This window comes from Dendropsophus ebraccatus, chromosome 5 (genome assembly GCF_027789765.1).
Source record: "Dendropsophus ebraccatus isolate aDenEbr1 chromosome 5, aDenEbr1.pat, whole genome shotgun sequence".
NCBI lineage: Eukaryota > Metazoa > Chordata > Amphibia > Anura > Hylidae > Dendropsophus > Dendropsophus ebraccatus.
Window position 1 is genome coordinate 150,821,234 of NC_091458.1, and position 17,094 is coordinate 150,838,327.

The 17,094-nt window shown below is 45.5% G+C and overlaps 1 protein-coding gene across 2 annotated transcripts in view; it reads left to right on the forward strand.

Annotated features, from left to right (window-relative positions):
- The window catches only part of AHDC1 (AT-hook DNA binding motif containing 1), a 76,611-nt gene that overhangs the window by 42,934 nt on the left and 16,583 nt on the right, over positions 1–17,094 (forward strand). The window contains exons 2-4 of one of the 2 annotated variants that reach the window (XR_011363237.1): positions 9,129–9,261; positions 10,857–10,903; positions 11,845–16,667. Coding sequence is in view for 1 of the 2 variants with exons in the window: in XM_069971633.1 (XP_069827734.1) it covers positions 9,129–9,261; positions 10,857–10,903; positions 11,845–16,616 (4,952 nt within the window). In the remaining variant the exon portion in view is untranslated. The remainder of the gene's footprint in view (positions 1–9,128; positions 9,262–10,856; positions 10,904–11,844; positions 16,668–17,094) is intronic. The other variant, XM_069971633.1, reaches the window with a different exon arrangement.

The following is a 17,094-nucleotide window of genomic DNA, read 5'->3' on the forward strand; positions in this document are numbered from 1 at the left end:
GTACATGTTTTATGGGCAAAATTTCAAGCCGAATCCGCGAGAAATTCCTCGCCTATTCCTCAGTGGGAACATACCCTCATACAGAGTGATATGTGCCCGAACTGAGAGGATAGGATTCCGCAGAATGGGAGTTATGGGATCTTCTGCTTTTCCTTAGTTTGAATGGACCAATGGCCGAGCATACATGGCGCCTCTCTGTTAAAGGAGAAGCCTGGCGAAAATTTTTATTAAAGTATTGTATTGCCCCCCCAAAAGTTATACAAATCACTTTATACGGGAAATGCTTATAAAGTGGGGGTTTCCCTGCACTTACTACTGTATCAAGGCTTCACTTCCTGGATAACATGGTGATGTCACTTCCTGGATAACATGGTGATGTCACTTCCTGGATAACATGGTGATGTCACTTCCTGGATAACATGGTGATGTCACTTCCTGGATAACATGGTGATGTCACTTCCTGGATAACTTGGTGATGTCACTTCCTGGATAACATGGTGATGTCACTTCCTGGATAACATGGTGATGTCACTTCCTGGATAACATGGTGATGTCACTTCCCGACTCCCAGAGCTGTGCGGGCTGTGGCTGCTGGAGATGTTGCTAGCAGGGGGACACTGAGGGACACAGGGCATCGGAGGGACACTGAGCATCCCTCTGCCATCATCCTCTTCAGCACAGCTCTGGGAGTCTGGTCGTGACATCACAGTTTTATCCAGGAAGTGAAGCCTTGATGCAATAGTAAGTGCAGGGAAAAAAGCACTTTATAAGCATTTCCTGTATTAAGTGTATATTGGTGATGTGTATAACTTTTAGGGGGCAATACAATACTTTAATAAAACTAAACTAAAAATAATACTTTAATAAAAATTTTCGCTGGACTTCTCATTTTAAGCTCTGTGGAGTCCAAAAGGTGGTCCCAGCTGTTACCCATTCTGTGTATTAGACAGTCACTAGGAGTGGTGGGTAAGTTTTTGTGATTTCCTTACAGTCCATTTGAGCTTTTCTTCCCCATTTCAATTAAGTTTGGTGTGAAATGAGTCTCTGGTTTCATGAAGTGTTTGTGCCATGTAAGTGTATATGGTGGTATTGATTTCTCACACTAACTGATGATTATTATTGTAAGTCTTTATAAATAGCATTTTGTGTCTGTGCTCATCTGGATGCGTGTACCTGTGAGCGGCCTCCTCTGCTCGCTGGATGAGACTTACACATACATCTATGGAAGTGATTGATCCCAGTGTGAAGATGTATGATTCATTTGTACAGGCTGTAGCATTTCTAATGGAAGCACACCATTGTCAGCAGTGACACGGAGGAATCTGGAGCCTTGGAAGTACTCCTTGTCCCCAGTCACAGGAGGATGGTTGGGGGGGTTGGCTGTTCTGTCCGTGCCGCTACAGATTTCTTATAGCCCTTCTATGATATTGCCCCTAGCCTCTTCCTGTGTCTGAAGGAGATTATTAGCTTGTCGTTTACAGACTGATCATATGTAAACTGCTATGGCGATATACATATATACAAAGTGCCAATCCTTTCTAGGATTTTAAAGGGGTTATCCAATAAAAATATTTTTTCTTTCTCCCCCCTCCCCCACTTTTTTTTTTTTTTTAAAATCACCTGGTTTCAGAAAGTTATATAGATTTGTAATTTAGTCTTGCCATACTTATCAACTGCTGTATGCTCTGCAGGAGATGTTTTCTTTTCAGTCTGACACAGCGCTGTCTGCTGCCACCTCTGTCCAGAGCAGGAGAGGCTTTCTATGGGGGTTTGCTGCTGCTCTGGAAGTTCCTGACCTGGACAGAGGTGGCAGCAGAGAGCGCTGTGTGAGACTAGATAGAATACATCACTTCCTGCAGCAGCTTATAAGTACTAGAACACTGGAAATGTTTTAATTACAAATCTATATGCCTTTCTCAAACCCATTTTATTTGAAAGAAAAATATTTTTACTGGAAAACCCCTTTAAATAGTCTACGATGTCTTCTATGTATAACAGTTTTCTTGGTCTCTGGGTCTCCTAGGTTGCTGTGTAGTATTGGCCCTTATGTTTGTGTCTTTCTAAAACAGCCGACCACAATATCATCATTACCTTACATGAATAGGTGACACTATAAAAATTACGGGAAATACATTGTGCACACCTACATCTGCAAAACAGGCCCACATTACACAGTAACTGCTGCAGGCTACTCATACGCAACCAATCACAGCTCAGCTTTCATTTTAACAGAGCTGCAAGCTGGGCTGTGATTGGCCGCTGCGGGCAGTTACTCTGTATAATACATATCCGGGCCTGTACAGTGGGGGAAATTTATCAAACATGGTGTAAAGTGAAACTGGCTCAGTTGCCCCTAGCAACCAATCAGATTCCACCTTTCATTCCTCACAGACTCTTTGGAAAATGAAAGGTGGAATCTGATTGGTTGCTAGGCGCAACTGAGCCAGTTTCACTTTACACCATGTTGGATAAATCTCCCCCCAGTGTTCTTATACCCATGTACCAAACCAGAGTGGGCCGTGGATTCTCCAGTCCCTTGTGGGCTGGAATAATGATGGATCCACATGTAAAACACTCAGGTCGGGTCCACGTATAATCCGTTAGGTCGGGTCTGCGCAAACGTCCTAACGGATTATACGTGGACCCGACCTAATGGATTATGTGTGGACCCGACCTAACGGATTATGTAAATGGGCCGGTGGCCGCTCGTCGTGAATGGGGTGACCACTTCAGCCGTTAAAATGCTCTAAAAGTCTGTTTTGAGAGAGTCGCTTTCATGGCTTTGTTCTCTGTATCAGTTATCAGCGGCCAAGTCAGCTATACTGGGGCCCATCTGCTCTCTATTTAGAAAGCTCCAGCAGCATCGCCATCTCTAGCCACAGAGTCCGAATCACTGAACTGATTATACTGAGAGAGGTCAGACTGTGAGAGACCATTCACTGCAGTGTGGTGGCAATGTGTAACCCTTTCCTCCCCGCCCCGCTCGTCTCATTGCCGCCTCTGTAGAGCTCTGTATCGCAGCACCCTGCAGAGCACAGCCATGGAGTAACACTTTCCTTGCTGAGCTCTTGTACCTATGGTAACCAGCACCTTGTAAGTAAGAAAACACCCCTCCCTTGTCATATGATGTCACTGTCAGCTCTGGGGATAATGTGACCTTGTCACCTTCCAGCCAGAGACAGCTCGGAATAAAAGCTTCCTGCACACATAATGTGTCTATAGATGTACAATGTCTGGGGGAGAAAGGGAAAAAAAATTCACTTAGCTGCGCTAGAATTGGGAAGGAAAATCAATCGTCTTTAACAGATGCTCTCCGCACCTTGTACCGTATATAACAACCATGTGATGTGGCGGTATTAACAGGACGGGCATGTGACTACCTTACATTATTTACGGTCTTGTCTGACGAAAACGGAGGCATCTGCGGCGCTTTTTTTTTTTTTTTTTAGTTTGCACAGTTGTGTTGAACTTCAACAAATAAACCTGTGTTCTAATCCCACCTGCCTTCACTTCTTACCCAGAACTAGGTTGGATCATTCTGCCATGGTGGCGCTCGCTTTCCACCCTGCTGCGATGCTGTATACGTGAGTAATAGTAATAGCGGTCAGGAAATAGGCAACGATTATTTGGAGTTTTCCTCCAACTTTTTAATTTTTTAACTTTTTTTTTCTCTTTCTTATGTAAAACTTTATCTCCATCACATAGTTGCAATGCATCTGATTGTATTTCGACCTCGCCGGTACTCGTGCTCGAGTGTACAACAGGTCCCTGGCTCGCCACGGGTTAATGGCGAGCACTCCCCGTTCGGATGTCACCGTGTCCCCACTGCTGCATGACCCACTTCCACATTCGGTATCCAGGCAACATGCTCCTGCTCCCTCTGCCCTACCACATGTAACGCCCGGTACAGCGGCATCCTGTTAGAACAGAGAGTGGCACTGAGTATCTGTACAGAAAATGCACACGCTGAGCTGTATAATGATGCTGAGTATCTGCACACCCCCTCTCTGTTTGTAGCTGTGTATTTTATCTGCCTGTCTGACAGATCCTGGATCCAGCGGGGAGCAGCTAATCTGTGCACACAGGAGGAAGCAGATAAATAAAGGATGAGAGAGACAGAGGAGACAGGACAGACAGGAGAAAGGGAGGGAAGGAAGGAGTTAGTGTGTAGGGTCTTTGTAGTGGGGAAAAGAAGTAAAGAGAGACATCTGCTGGGAAGAAGAGATTTTTCTGCATTGGGCCGAGATGTGATCACTTACCGATATCGATGGCGGCGGCGATGTATGTATAATGGATGAGGGGCCCGATGGCTGTGAGGTGTTGCAGACAAGTTTCATTGCATTTTTAGCGTTTTCACTTAAAGGGGTTATCCAGCGCTACAAAAACATGGCCACTTCCTTCCAGAGACAGCCCCACTCTTGTCTCCAGCTTGGGCGGGTTTTTGCTGCTCAGCAAAGTGAATGGAGCTTAATAGCAAACCGCACCTGAACTGGAGACTAGAGTGGTGCTAAGAAAGTGGCCATGTATTTGTAGCACTGGATAAGCCCTTTATTGCAGGGGAAGGGTAACCTTGACTCTGCAGCTCTTGCAAAACTACAACTCCCATCATGCCTAATACAGGGGTAGGGAAACCTTGGCTCTCCAGCTATTACTAAACTACAACTTCCATCATGCCTAATGCAGGGGTAGGGAAACCTTGGCTCTCCAGCTATTACTAAACTACAACTTCCATCATGCCTAATACAGGGGTAAAGAAACCTTGGTTCTCCAGCTGTTGCTAAACTACAACTCCCATCATGCCTAATACAGGGGTAGGGAAACCTTGGCTCTCCAGCTATTACTAAACTACAACTCCCATCATGCCTAATACAGGGGTAAAGAAACCTTGGCTCTCCAGCTGTTGCTAAACTACAACTCCCATCATGCCTAATGCAGGGGTAGGGAAACCTTGGCTCTCCAGCTATTACTAAACTACAACTCCCATCATATGGGAGTTGTAGTTTTGCAACAGCTGGAGAACCAAGGTTTCCTTATCCCGACCTAATGGGATCTGCTGGAGTTTGGCCCTATAAATGTGGAGGATAGAGCCCAGCAGTAGGCCATTAACTTCAGCCTATCCGCAGAACATGGACTGCTTTACCTCCACTAATAATGTGCTGGGCTAGGAATAAACCATGAATAACTAAATTAAAAAAAAAACTGAATAACTAAAAAAAAAAAAAAATTAATATTTTTTTCCCTTTTATTTAACGTATGCTTTTGTGAGCGCAGAACATGCCTGCACAATAAATACCAGGTCAGGCTGCGGATGTCATTTTGGACAGGGAGAGGTTCTAGAAGGTTTCGTCGGAGCGGAAAGGGTTATACTGTCACATGCTGCTCTCAGGCAAGAAAGAGGTTGGTCAAAATGCCAAGGTCTGCAGGGCTTTCTGGCTGGAAAGGGAATGCTTTGCCAGGATGTGGTTCCCTGGCTGAGTGCTTTCTGCCTCAAAGCATTCTGGGAGGAGGGCAGCTATAATTAGTCCTGTGCCTGGAATCCAATGCCTGCTCCCTCCTCTTATCACTGCACCATCTGTCTGCCCTCTACCCTTCCCCCACACACACTCAGCTGTGACACAAGCTCACTTCCTGATGGCTCACTATATAGGTATATGAGCACAACCTACTTGCTGAAAATCATCTGCCACTGGCAGCCTATGCACAAGGTACATTCGTTTGCTCAGTCGTACACCTTTACGGTGCGTTAATGATCATTTTCTCTTACGGTTGTGGCTTCCTTCATCTTAACCTTTGTGTACAAGGCCCATTTGACCTCCAAGCACCTCCAGGCTGTAACTGTCTATAAGAGAGAGGATAAAATTTGGCACAGTGACTACTTACACCAGGGGTAGGGAACCTTCAGCCCTCCAGCTGTTGCAAAACTACAACTCCCATCATGCCTGGACAGCCAAAGCTTTAGCTTTGGCTGTCCAGGCATGATGGGAGTTGTAGTTTTGCAACAGCTTGCTCGCTTTGGCTGTCCAGGCATGATGAGACCTGTAGTCTTGCAACAGCTTGCTCGCTTTGGCTATCCAGGCATGATGGGAGTTGTAGTTTTGCAACAGCTTGCTCGCTTTGGCTATCCAGGCATGATGGGAGTTGTAGTTTTGCAACAGCTTGCTCGCTTTGGCTGTCCAGGCATGATGGGAGCTGTAGTTTTGCAACAGCTTGCTCACTTTGGCTGTACAGCAATGTTGGGAGTTGTAGTTATGCAACAACTGGAGAGCCAAGGTTCCCTACCCCTGGGCCCTACACCTTACGTGGTTGCACCATCCCACTTCCCTTTCCAATTGTGCAGACTGACATCTGTTTACCTTCATTGTCACAATTGGTCAGTTATATACAATAGGACTCCGTGGCAGCTTTTGGCCATGTGACACAAGGTTGTAGTGTTGCACGGCCAATGCTAATAGTCGCACTGAAATCATGTAGGTTTAAAGTTCTGCCGACTGTCGTACCGAGCAGGCCACAGCACAACCACCATCGGCAACATTAGGTGTGATGTAGGCGCGTGACATTGCCGTTATGTTACACAGCCCTCTCTTGAATTTCAGTTTAAATATTGGTTTTCGGTCACTTTTTACACCCTTAAATATTTTGGATCTTACTTAGCCTTTTACTATTCTCTTTTTTATGCAGGTTAAAAGGGAATGTGTCAGCTTTTTGTAATGCTGGTGTCAAGCAGACAGTGCCGCAGCGTGAATGTCTCCACCCTCCCACTCCTCCCTGTCCTGAATGATTGATGCTTCCAGCACAGAGCTCTCTACCTAATCAGTCAAGGGGGGAGGAGGTGTGGGGGAGGGAGGAGGCATGCATGTTAGGCCTTGGCACTGCCTGCTTGACACTTGAGCTCTGAGCTGCCAGATTCCCTTCATGGAAGCGCTTTCCAATGGTGTAAAACCTGAACTTTATTTTTTGCTTTAAACCTTTTATAAGTAAAGCATCCTCCATTGTCCACTTCAGTGTTTTTGTATATCCTTACTGCAAGTTGTTCCCTTGTCTTTGCGATAACATGTCCGTATGTATGTATGTCTATGTGTAGCTGGTTCTTCTAGGTCAATTTATGTTTCCATTAAAGCTGTGCTGTTTAGCTGTTTTTTGTGTCTTCACGTCGAATACACAATCGGGCTATTGGTTTGTTAGTAAATTAGTAATCTTACCCATCTACCTAATGGTGCGTTTACACAGGCAGATTTATCTGACAGATTTTGGAAGCCAAAACCAGGAATGGATTTGAAAAAAGGAGAAATCTCAGTCTTTCCTTATAACCCGTTCCCTGTTTATGGTCTGTTCCTGGCTTTGGCTTCAAAAATCTGTCAGATAAATCTGCCTGTGTAAACGCACCATAACGCTGTGTACTTAGTTTAGATATTAGGACTGCTAAGGTTTCCATACACCTTAAGGCCCATATTACATGGCACAATTTTCCGGGGAAAGTGAGGACTGACCTGTCAGCTTGGCACTCTCTCTTTCCCCCCTTGTTCTCCACTCACAGGCAGGGAGGAGTGGGAGGGGGCACCCGAACGATCCTTAGATTGTTCCGTTGGCCCATTGAAGTGAGTGGTGGTCTGCAGCCACTGCTCCTAATGCTACAAGCAGAAGACAGCTGCTGCACAAATCATGATTTTCTAGAATGTTCAAAGACCAAGATCAGCCAATATCGTACTTGTCAGCTGATTTTCCTTTCAGCATTCGCTATGATCGGTTGGTAATTGGCCAAGTAAGGCAGATAATCATTTAGTGTAATAGGGTTTATGTGTGTTTATATGTGTGTGTAATAAATATATATATATATATATATATATATATATATATATATATTATACATATACACACACATTCCTATATTATGTACTTGTAGGCTCTCTTTTACTTAGATCAGATGGATAGCATTGTTTCACATAGACGGAGAGGCATAAGGTGGCCATACACCTTCAGGGTCCATCCACACGCACAGGAGCTGCAGCGGATATCAAAGTGAATAAATGATGGAACACCGCATCAAATCTGCTGCAGAGCCTGAATAGCCCCTCTTGTCCTCCCCATACACTCAAATGTTCCGGATGCAAGGGGTTAACTGCAGCCAGACTGGACCAGACTCTGGCAGCAGCTTATCTCTCTCAGAACAAATGGGTCGGGAAGTGAAATACAGCCACTCCCGACCCCTATCTTCCCCATTGTCGTGAGTCTAGACAGATCCCATACACTTTATACTGACATGCGAACATGAGCGTCAGGTTTAGCTAACATAACTATAATGTGTATGGGGACCTTTATTCACATAGGAATGTTCCTAAATTTGTGCTGGTTTTGCAGAGGCAGAGAAACCCTTGAATAGACAGGTGCTCTGAGGCCGCAGGTGCACACATGCGCACGTAAACTTCCCTCGGCACAACCATGATAAAGGCACATAGAAAAGGTTGGCATTGGATTAGCGCCCGCAGCCAGGGAGCACATCGTTCTGTATAATGGTTTGTGGAATGCATTGTCATATATTGGAAAACAGAAGAACAAGGATGAGTGCCGGGGTATATAGGTCTTGTAGGATAAGTGAGTTATAGATGGCAAAGCAGTGGCTGCAGTGAGAAAGCATGAAGCCTTGAGGGGAGGCGTGAGGAGATCATGGGATTAAAGGGGGGGGAGCGTGCAGCCCTGAGGTGAGGACCTGTGTCAGTATGTGCAGAAGAGAGACACATTATATATACACCACTCTGCTGGATACTGCGATACAGATAACAGGAAAGAGAGAACGGAGGAGAGAGGCAGGAGCAGAGAGACAGCAGGGGAGAGAAGAGTAGAGGAAATAGGGGGAGGAAAGGGAGGGGAGAAGCTGGGAAAAATGTGGAGAGGGACACGAAAAAGCTAAACAAGTCCAAAGGTTGTCAGAGAAGGGTTTTGTAAGAGGTATGGCGGATGCAAGGCGCGACTTCACATACTGCTAAATGTTCAAATGCACGTTTTTGGTTTTTGTTGGATTTATTTGCATGAATGTGCGGAGAGCGTTTGTACTGTGCTTTATGTAACCAAAGGCTAGCAATCGCACCCCTAGACAAGTGGCGTAAGTGTATTGTTTTTGTTTTGTTTTAAAGATGTCAGTGCTGCTGGCCTTGTCCCTCCTAGACTGGAAAATGGAGATAGTCCTGCCGAAAAGCGTCCTCCACACTCAAAGGAGACCGAGAGGGGTCGCAGAGTGACCCTAGTCTGTAGACACCCTCGTTCAAGGTGAGCATCAATGTGCAATGAGACTTGTGTTTGCATGTCAGCTGTATGGAAATATTCTGTATGTCGTCATTTTTTGCATAGGGATCCATTTTCAGCTCCGCTACTAAATCGGCAAGTTTTTGTTTTTTCACTAGTAGGAAACTACTTGTGGATTTACATTATATATATATATATATATATATATATATATATATATATATATATATATATATATATATATATATATATATTATGCTGAGGGTTTTGTTCCAAGGCGCCAAAGATACTTCTGGAAAGCTATTTACTCTGAGCATACTATACCTGTAGACCTCGCAATACGCTTTTTTTTTTTTAAACAAAAGGTTGGCAAGTGGCACTGCTGGGCACCAGTTGGTTATTTGTTGTCAACCTTCAAACAACTTGATGGTCTTAAATGGATTGTGTCATCATTGCTTAAATCAAGTTTTTACGTTAAACATAATTTTTGAGAATCTGGTGTTTGTTTTTTTTCCAGAATTTCTATTGTTGGAGCCAACATGGAAAATCTCCCATATGAGGATATTAAACTTAATTTAATATATATGTGTATCATGGACTGAGATTGATGGGAGCAGCTGAGATTCTGGGGGAAAGCTAGCATTTTCCAGGGGGCTCATATTTTTACGTTAAACATAATTTTTGAGAATCTGGTGATTTTTCAGAATTTCCATTGTGTATTAAAAAAAAAAAAAAAAAAAAGAGTTACGAAATCTTCTAGTTACGAAATCTTCTATCTTCTAGCAGATATCTCCACATGTAATGAACATAACAATCAGCTGAGGAGCGAGCAAATGTTCACTCATCGGCTGATCGTTGTCTTTCAACTTGTTGTCGACGGCTGGTGAAAGCCCTGGCTGCACGTTTATCAAACCCTGTACTAGGTTCGGTCTAGCGATCTAATACGGCCTTAAGCTGAGACTTCATGTTCTGTCTGTACTAATAAGAAGAGGGCTGCTGTAAAGTGATCTGTTCAGAATTAGTGACATGTGACACCAGTAGATAGCACCAGTATAAGAGCTCTATTACGCAGAGCGATAATCTGCTGAATCAGGCCGATTCACCAGATTATTGCCCCATGTAATAAAGACAATGATCGTTGGTTGATCGTGTCTTTTGTTCCTGACCTTAAATCTTCAGCCACAGACCATGCATCGCTATGCCTAATAGCTGATTGCAGTCCACGGTGTCTTCCTGGCTTTTCCCCCCAGCCACCGATCTTAGTCCCAGGCTGAAGTCACAGGCTGCTCAGCCAATCACTGGCCGGGACAGCACCACCTTAGCTAGTGATTGGCTGAGCGGCTCTCAGCGCTTGAATTTTATCTTCCTGATCCATTTGTGGCAGTGGCATACCCTCGGTTTCCATTCAGAGCATATTTTGGAGGAAGATGTTGTTGCATATACCCTGTTGAGTGCTCCCCATGACCATATATTTCATACATGTCCATTGTCTTGGAGTCTTACTGCATTTCCCTATTAGAAGTTTTTACCTTTTTATAGTACTCATGAATCTTATTGCCCTGCTTTTACATGTTTCTCTAGTTGTCAAGCTAAGACTTTTTCTTAACTTTTTTCCACAGAGACCACAAGTACAGCGGGAGAAGTTCCAAGCAGGACAGACAAGAAAGTAAGTATATTTGCAGCATCCGCATGATTAGGGTGTGTTACATTTGATCCACCCCAAATTTACTAATGAATTTAACAATGTGTCGTGCATTAATAATAAAGTCTTAACATAGAATTAAAAGCCACATTAAATGACAGTCATTACGTAAGATGGTATATTGCTCTTATTTGTTCAGTCAATGTCCGTTAACAATGTTAAAGGGGTAGTGCGGCGCTAAACAATTATTCATTAAATAACACACATTACTAAGTTATACAACTTTGTAATGTATGCTATGTTAGTGAATGGCCCCCTTCCCCGTGTTCCCACCCACCCACGCTAGACCTGGAAGTGTAGTGCTCTATACTCACCTGATTCGTGTCAACAAGATGGCGGACGGGGGTCGACACAAATTAGTTGAGTATAGAGCACTACACTTCCGGGTCTAGTGTGGGTGGGGGGGAACACGGGGAAGGGGGCCATTCACTAACATAACATACATTACAAAGTTGTCTATTCCCGAGCACTGACCCGGCATGAAACACTGGAGGCAGACCCTGGTCTTGCACCAAAAGTGAATGAGAAATGTGTAATGGTAAAAGGTTTGGGCTTAGTCTACTTTGTCTCCAGCTGGAAGGTAGTTTCCTGTTGGACGATACTTCCCTCACTGGTTTGTCTACATTGTAGGCTATTCCAGCCAAGACTTACCTCCTTTGAGATGTGCTAGCAAAAGATGAAGACAACCAAGAGTTAAAGGATCCATGTTCCTTGCACATTATATCAGATTGACAAACTGGTGTTTTTCTCTCTGGTTTCCATCTTCTAACTCATTTTAGGGGTATTTTTACGTTAAGGTATCTTTGTTAGGTTGCATGAATAAGCTATATTTTTTTGCAGCTCCAATGGATTTTTTTTAAGGTACATATTCTTAATTTTCATTATATTCTTGGTTTCGCTTTCAGATTCAACATCTATCCAGCTTGAACACCAAGGAGAAGACAGCCGATCCCAGCATTCTTGTGGCCGTTCAAACAAATCCTACTGTCGGTCATCTGCTGGAACCACAAAGCTAGGTGTCGATGGAATCATTGCTCTTCTTAAAAGCAAATGTGGCAATGGTCGTGTCAACCTACAGCCAGTTGTACGCTTGATGGATATTATGAAGGACCTTAGCCAACTTTCAAATGACCTACGATCCAGCGGTGTTCGTCTTGACTATACCCATGTTGTTAGCCCTCCATCAGAGAATGAGGATGTAGATCCTGGATTACAGTACAGCTTCTTTTCCTCTCAGAGCATTGCATGTGGACTGAGGAGCCCAGAAGAGAAACCTTCCGATACAGTTGATACCAAGGAGCCAAGCCCTGTCTCACCTAACCCAGACTCAAGTGAATCTGCCAGCTCCAATGTTCTTAGAGAGTTAGCAGCCCTTGCCTGGATGGAGCCACAACCAACAGAGAGTATGCAAGAGAGGCAACAGGAAGAGTTAGGCAGCCAAAGTTGGGAGGAAAGTGCAAATAAAAAGCAGACAGGGCACAAAAATGAAAATAAAGATGATTCATCAGGGGATGAGCAGGGCTATGATAGGCAAGAGATGGAGGAATCTGGGGAAGAACAGGAAGATAATATACAGGAAGGGGAATCTGGTGAAGAGCAAGAGGCAAGTAAGCAGACAGAAAGCTTTAGGCAAGAGCAAAGGGAACGAAAACAGGCAGAAGAATCATCAGGTGAAGAACAGGAAGACATTAAACAGGAAGAGGAGTCAGGGGAGGAGCAGGTTGATGGTAAACCTGAAGAGTCATCAGATGAGCAGGAAAATGAATTAGGAATAAAAATGATGAAGGAGGAGGAGATAAAACCTGAAGGGGAACAGGGTAATACACATGCAAATCAGGAAAGAAATTTAAGTGTTAAAGATGAAGAGAGGAGAGAAAGTGAGGATGAAGGGGAGTCATCAGATGATGAAAGTAGGGCTGAGCAGTGTAGAAAAAGGCTAGAGAAATACAAAGAAAGGGAAGCTATAGCAGAGCCCAGAATGGAAGAGATGCCCTGGATGCTACCTCTCTTTTCTCCAACATCAGAAACACTTAGACGAACCCCCTTTTCAACTCGTGGAGGCCACAGGTTTGGTCTCAGAGGCCGCAGGGGGGACAGACCTGGAAGGGGCCGACGAAGAAGACCTGGAAGACCTCGATCATCTGAAAGCCTTTCTCGTGCATATGTAATGCCTCCTTACCACCGAACACCAGAGGAGCCAAGAGCTTATCGAATGCATGAGCAGAGCTCCATATTCCCTACTCCTGATCAAAAAACATCTACCGTTGACATGAATGAGGAGCAGGGTCCACCACAAAAACCGAAACGAAGAGGTGTACGCAAGATGGTAGTGCGGATTGCCAGAATCCCAATGCCAATGGGAAGGAGAAATAAAACAAGCTATAAAGTATCTTCATTCAGTAGCACTCTCAGTGTCGAAGGAGGAGAACTGATTGGTGGTACAGGCCCTGGTCCGACTTCTCTACTAAAGATGAAAAACAATGGCCGAAATGTTGTAATGGTTTTTCCTCCTGGTGAGCTTCCAATCATCCTAAAGAGGAGAAGAGGGCGACCGCCTAAAAACCTAGTCCTGGCTAGAGACACTCCACCAATGCTGTCTCAGCCTCCCTCTATTGAACCATCTGTACCACCTTCACCGAATCCCCAGCCACCCCCAGCAGTATCTGATGGGGAATTTGTGAAGAAGAGAAGAAGAAGAAAACAAAAATTGCCATCTCCTCAACCTTCGTATGTAGCCGACACCAATGACAGCAAGTGTGAATACAGTGATGTTCTGGCAAAGCTTGCTTTTCTGAACCGCCAGAGTCAGGGCGCTGGGCGGACTTCACCACCTCGTTGTTGGACACCTACACTGCCTGACTCAGTACATCAGGCTCCTGAAACTCATAATATCTCACAATTCCTACACAGAGTCCAGGGTTATCGAAGAAGAGGTGGTCGTGGCGGAGGACCTGGCCGTCGCGGTGGATGCAACAGTCATAATGCTGAATTGTCTCGATGTTCATTTAGTGAGTTTTTTGAAGGAATCGGAAAGAAAAAATCTAAGCCGAGACCTGTTGACCCTTTAAAGCCAAGAAAACGTAGACAACCTAAGGCAGAACCAGATCCTAATGCCAAGCCCAAACGCAAGAGAAGATCTAGAAAAAATGGTGCTTTGCTGGGTGAAATGGGAGGGGAGTCTGGTTTAGGATATCAAGGCATGTCAGAGTGGGGAAGTGAAGGCAAAGGTGGGCCTTGGATGACACAGGTTTCCCATGGACAGTCAAGTGGCAGACACTGTAATTACCAAGGACCTGAGCACAGAGGCTTTTCTGCCTTGCATAGTGGATCACCATCGCGCCCAGGTTACTATACTGGAACAAATGCTTCTTTGTCTCAGGCTGAAAGTGGAGGACAGGATCACCATGGACTCTTTACTGGCTATTTCCGATCTCTGTTGGACTCAGATGATTCCTCAGACCTGGTGGATTTCGCTTCTGTTGCTCAGAGACAGGAAGCAAGAAAATCTGCATCTGCATTTTCTGGGTCATCAGCTTCCCCAAACCCAAGGGCTCTCCAGTCCTACTCCAGTTCTCGAGGTGCAAAATCTGGTACCCAAGAATCACCATACCAAAGTTCAACAGCTGCCAGGCAACCATTCCCTCCAAACCGGGGAAATGCAAATTTTGGTTCTCTTTCCCAACAAGAATGCCGTGGGTCAGATGCCTTTCAAAAGCTGCTGTCACGTTCGCCCAACTCCCAAAGTGCTGGAGGCTTTGGCCAATTTGGAGGCTTTTCTGGATCTAGTGGACAGAATTTACCTGGTCACGGTATATTTGCACCAAATAAACAGTATCCAGCTCCTCCTGACTGTTTAGGTAGTAAGGACTGCAGCTTTTCCTTTAGTGGTGGAGGTAATAGCCTTCCTTCATCACCAGGCAGTGCCCATAGTAGCACAAGTTTCAGCCAGCAACAACAATTATCAGCAGCAGGGACAGGTACTAACACAGCTAAAACTCCCTTTTTCAACACATCAGAGTTGCCGCCATTCCCACCACTTAGGAGTGAAAGTCGTTCAAGCACCTCTTCACCAGCCGGGTACATGATGCCCAAAGTTTCTGGTCCATTGTTTCCTGGTGAGAACAACCGCAGCTTTCCAGGATCTGTAGGGGTAGGTCAGTGGGGATTTCGACAAGGTTATGGCCAGTCAGATTGGGGAAATGAGAGTTTTGGTCAGCTTTATGGGCCGGGGTTTGATTGCCACATGACAGAATCTAATGTTATCTTGGACATTAGTAATTATACACCACAGAAGGCCAAGCAAAATACTGACAACATGTCAGAGTCATCCTCTGACAGCACACAGTACACACAACCTGGTGCTGGTTATCGAAGGGCCAATAGTGAAGCCTCCTCCAGTGAAGGTCAGTCAAGTCTCTCCAGCCTTGAAAAGCTTATGATGGACTGGAATGACACATCATCTGCACCAGGATATAGTTGGAACCAGACTGTCCTCTTTCACCAGTCTGCTAAACCTGGTAGAGGACGCAGGAAGAAAGCAGACCTATTTGAACAATCACACCAACAACACCATCACCTAGGCTTCTCATCATCCTCCCCATCTTCTTCCTCATCATCAGCTGCTGCTCCACCAGCTGGTTTTCCAACCAAGAGAGGTGGTGGCCCCAGGGGTCCAAGAGGAGGACGTGGTGGCAGCTGTGCAGCCAGCAAGAAAGAGAGAGGTTCAGGCAAAGCCAAATTTTCCCCCAAACCACCTGCTCCACCACCTGCTTCCTCAGTCAGTTCCCTCTTTCAGGACACCTCAGACTTAGGACTGGACTGTTATAGTGGGGACAGCAGTATGTCCCCTCTGCCCTCCCACTCGCGGGCGTATGGGGTGGGTGAGAGGGAGCCTACATGTGATTTCTCTGGACCTTATTCCATGAACCCATCTACCCCTTCTGATGGCACATTTGGCTTCCAGAGTGACTCTCCTGGGCTGGGCCCTCCGTCAACAGAACTTGATCCTGGTAAACACTTTCCCCATCTCCCTACAGTTGGCAACACCAATACTGGTGCACCTCATCCACCACCACCCCCACCACCACCTGGCCTGGGATATGATCACCCACTACAAGACTCTCCTTTTTCACCTAATTGCTCCCCCACTCTAGAGCTACGGCCGGGAGAAGGAAGAAAGCTTGTACCGCCTCCCCACTCATCTTGCGATCCCTTAAAACATAGCCTCCCTCCCCACTTGCCCTCCTGTAGGGAGCAACTGCCTGCCCAGCCATCAACTCACCACCGCTATGACCCTCCCAGCTGCAAAAATGCTGGTTACTGGTACCCACCTCGCAGCCCCCCCTATGATGGAAAGGGTGGGTTACTTTCAGACTTCATGGGTAGGCGGGGAGAAGGAGTATCCTGCCTGAGCCCCCATATCCCAAGCCCCAAAAGAGACAAAGAGACGCTGGACATGGTAAGGGGGCACCATAGATCATCATACCCTTGCCCTTTGCTCAACGATATTACCCATTCCCCTGTGCAAAGAGACTCAATGGTGCAGCTCCAGGATTCTTATCGTTACCCGGCCTTTCCCCCCCAGGGTCCCCCAGTGCTGTCGCCCCCAAATCTGAAGGGTGGCTTCCTGGGACCTGAGAATATCCCAGAAGAAAACTTCACAGTCACCTCCCTCTAGGGGGAGTGGCACGTCCAGAGTCATCAGGAGCCGCGCAGTCAAAGGGGTGAGGTGAGACGCTGCAAAGTTTGTTTTGTCGTAACAAAGAAACTAATTTTATCTGCAATCTAGGCACGTTTGGTTACTCTTTACCACTGACCATTTTTTTACTGATCTTGAGTAATTTCTTTTTAAATTTCAGTATTAAAAAAGGTTTTCACATGTCTCAGAAACATGTCAAACGTTTTGGTCGGTCAGTGTCTGGTTGTTCAGACCACCCCACCAATCTCTAAAATGAGCCAGGAAAAGTGTGTGGTAAAACGCAGAGGTCTTCAGCCCCGTTGCATGAGACGTGCTACATTATAAGTCTATGGAGCTAATCTCAGGCCATCATGGAGTGAGGCACTCCACAATGCTTCTCCCAGCTTTATCTAAGCTATGACACAGACAGATATATCTGACAGATCTTTGAAGCCAAAGCCAGGAAAAGACTATAAAC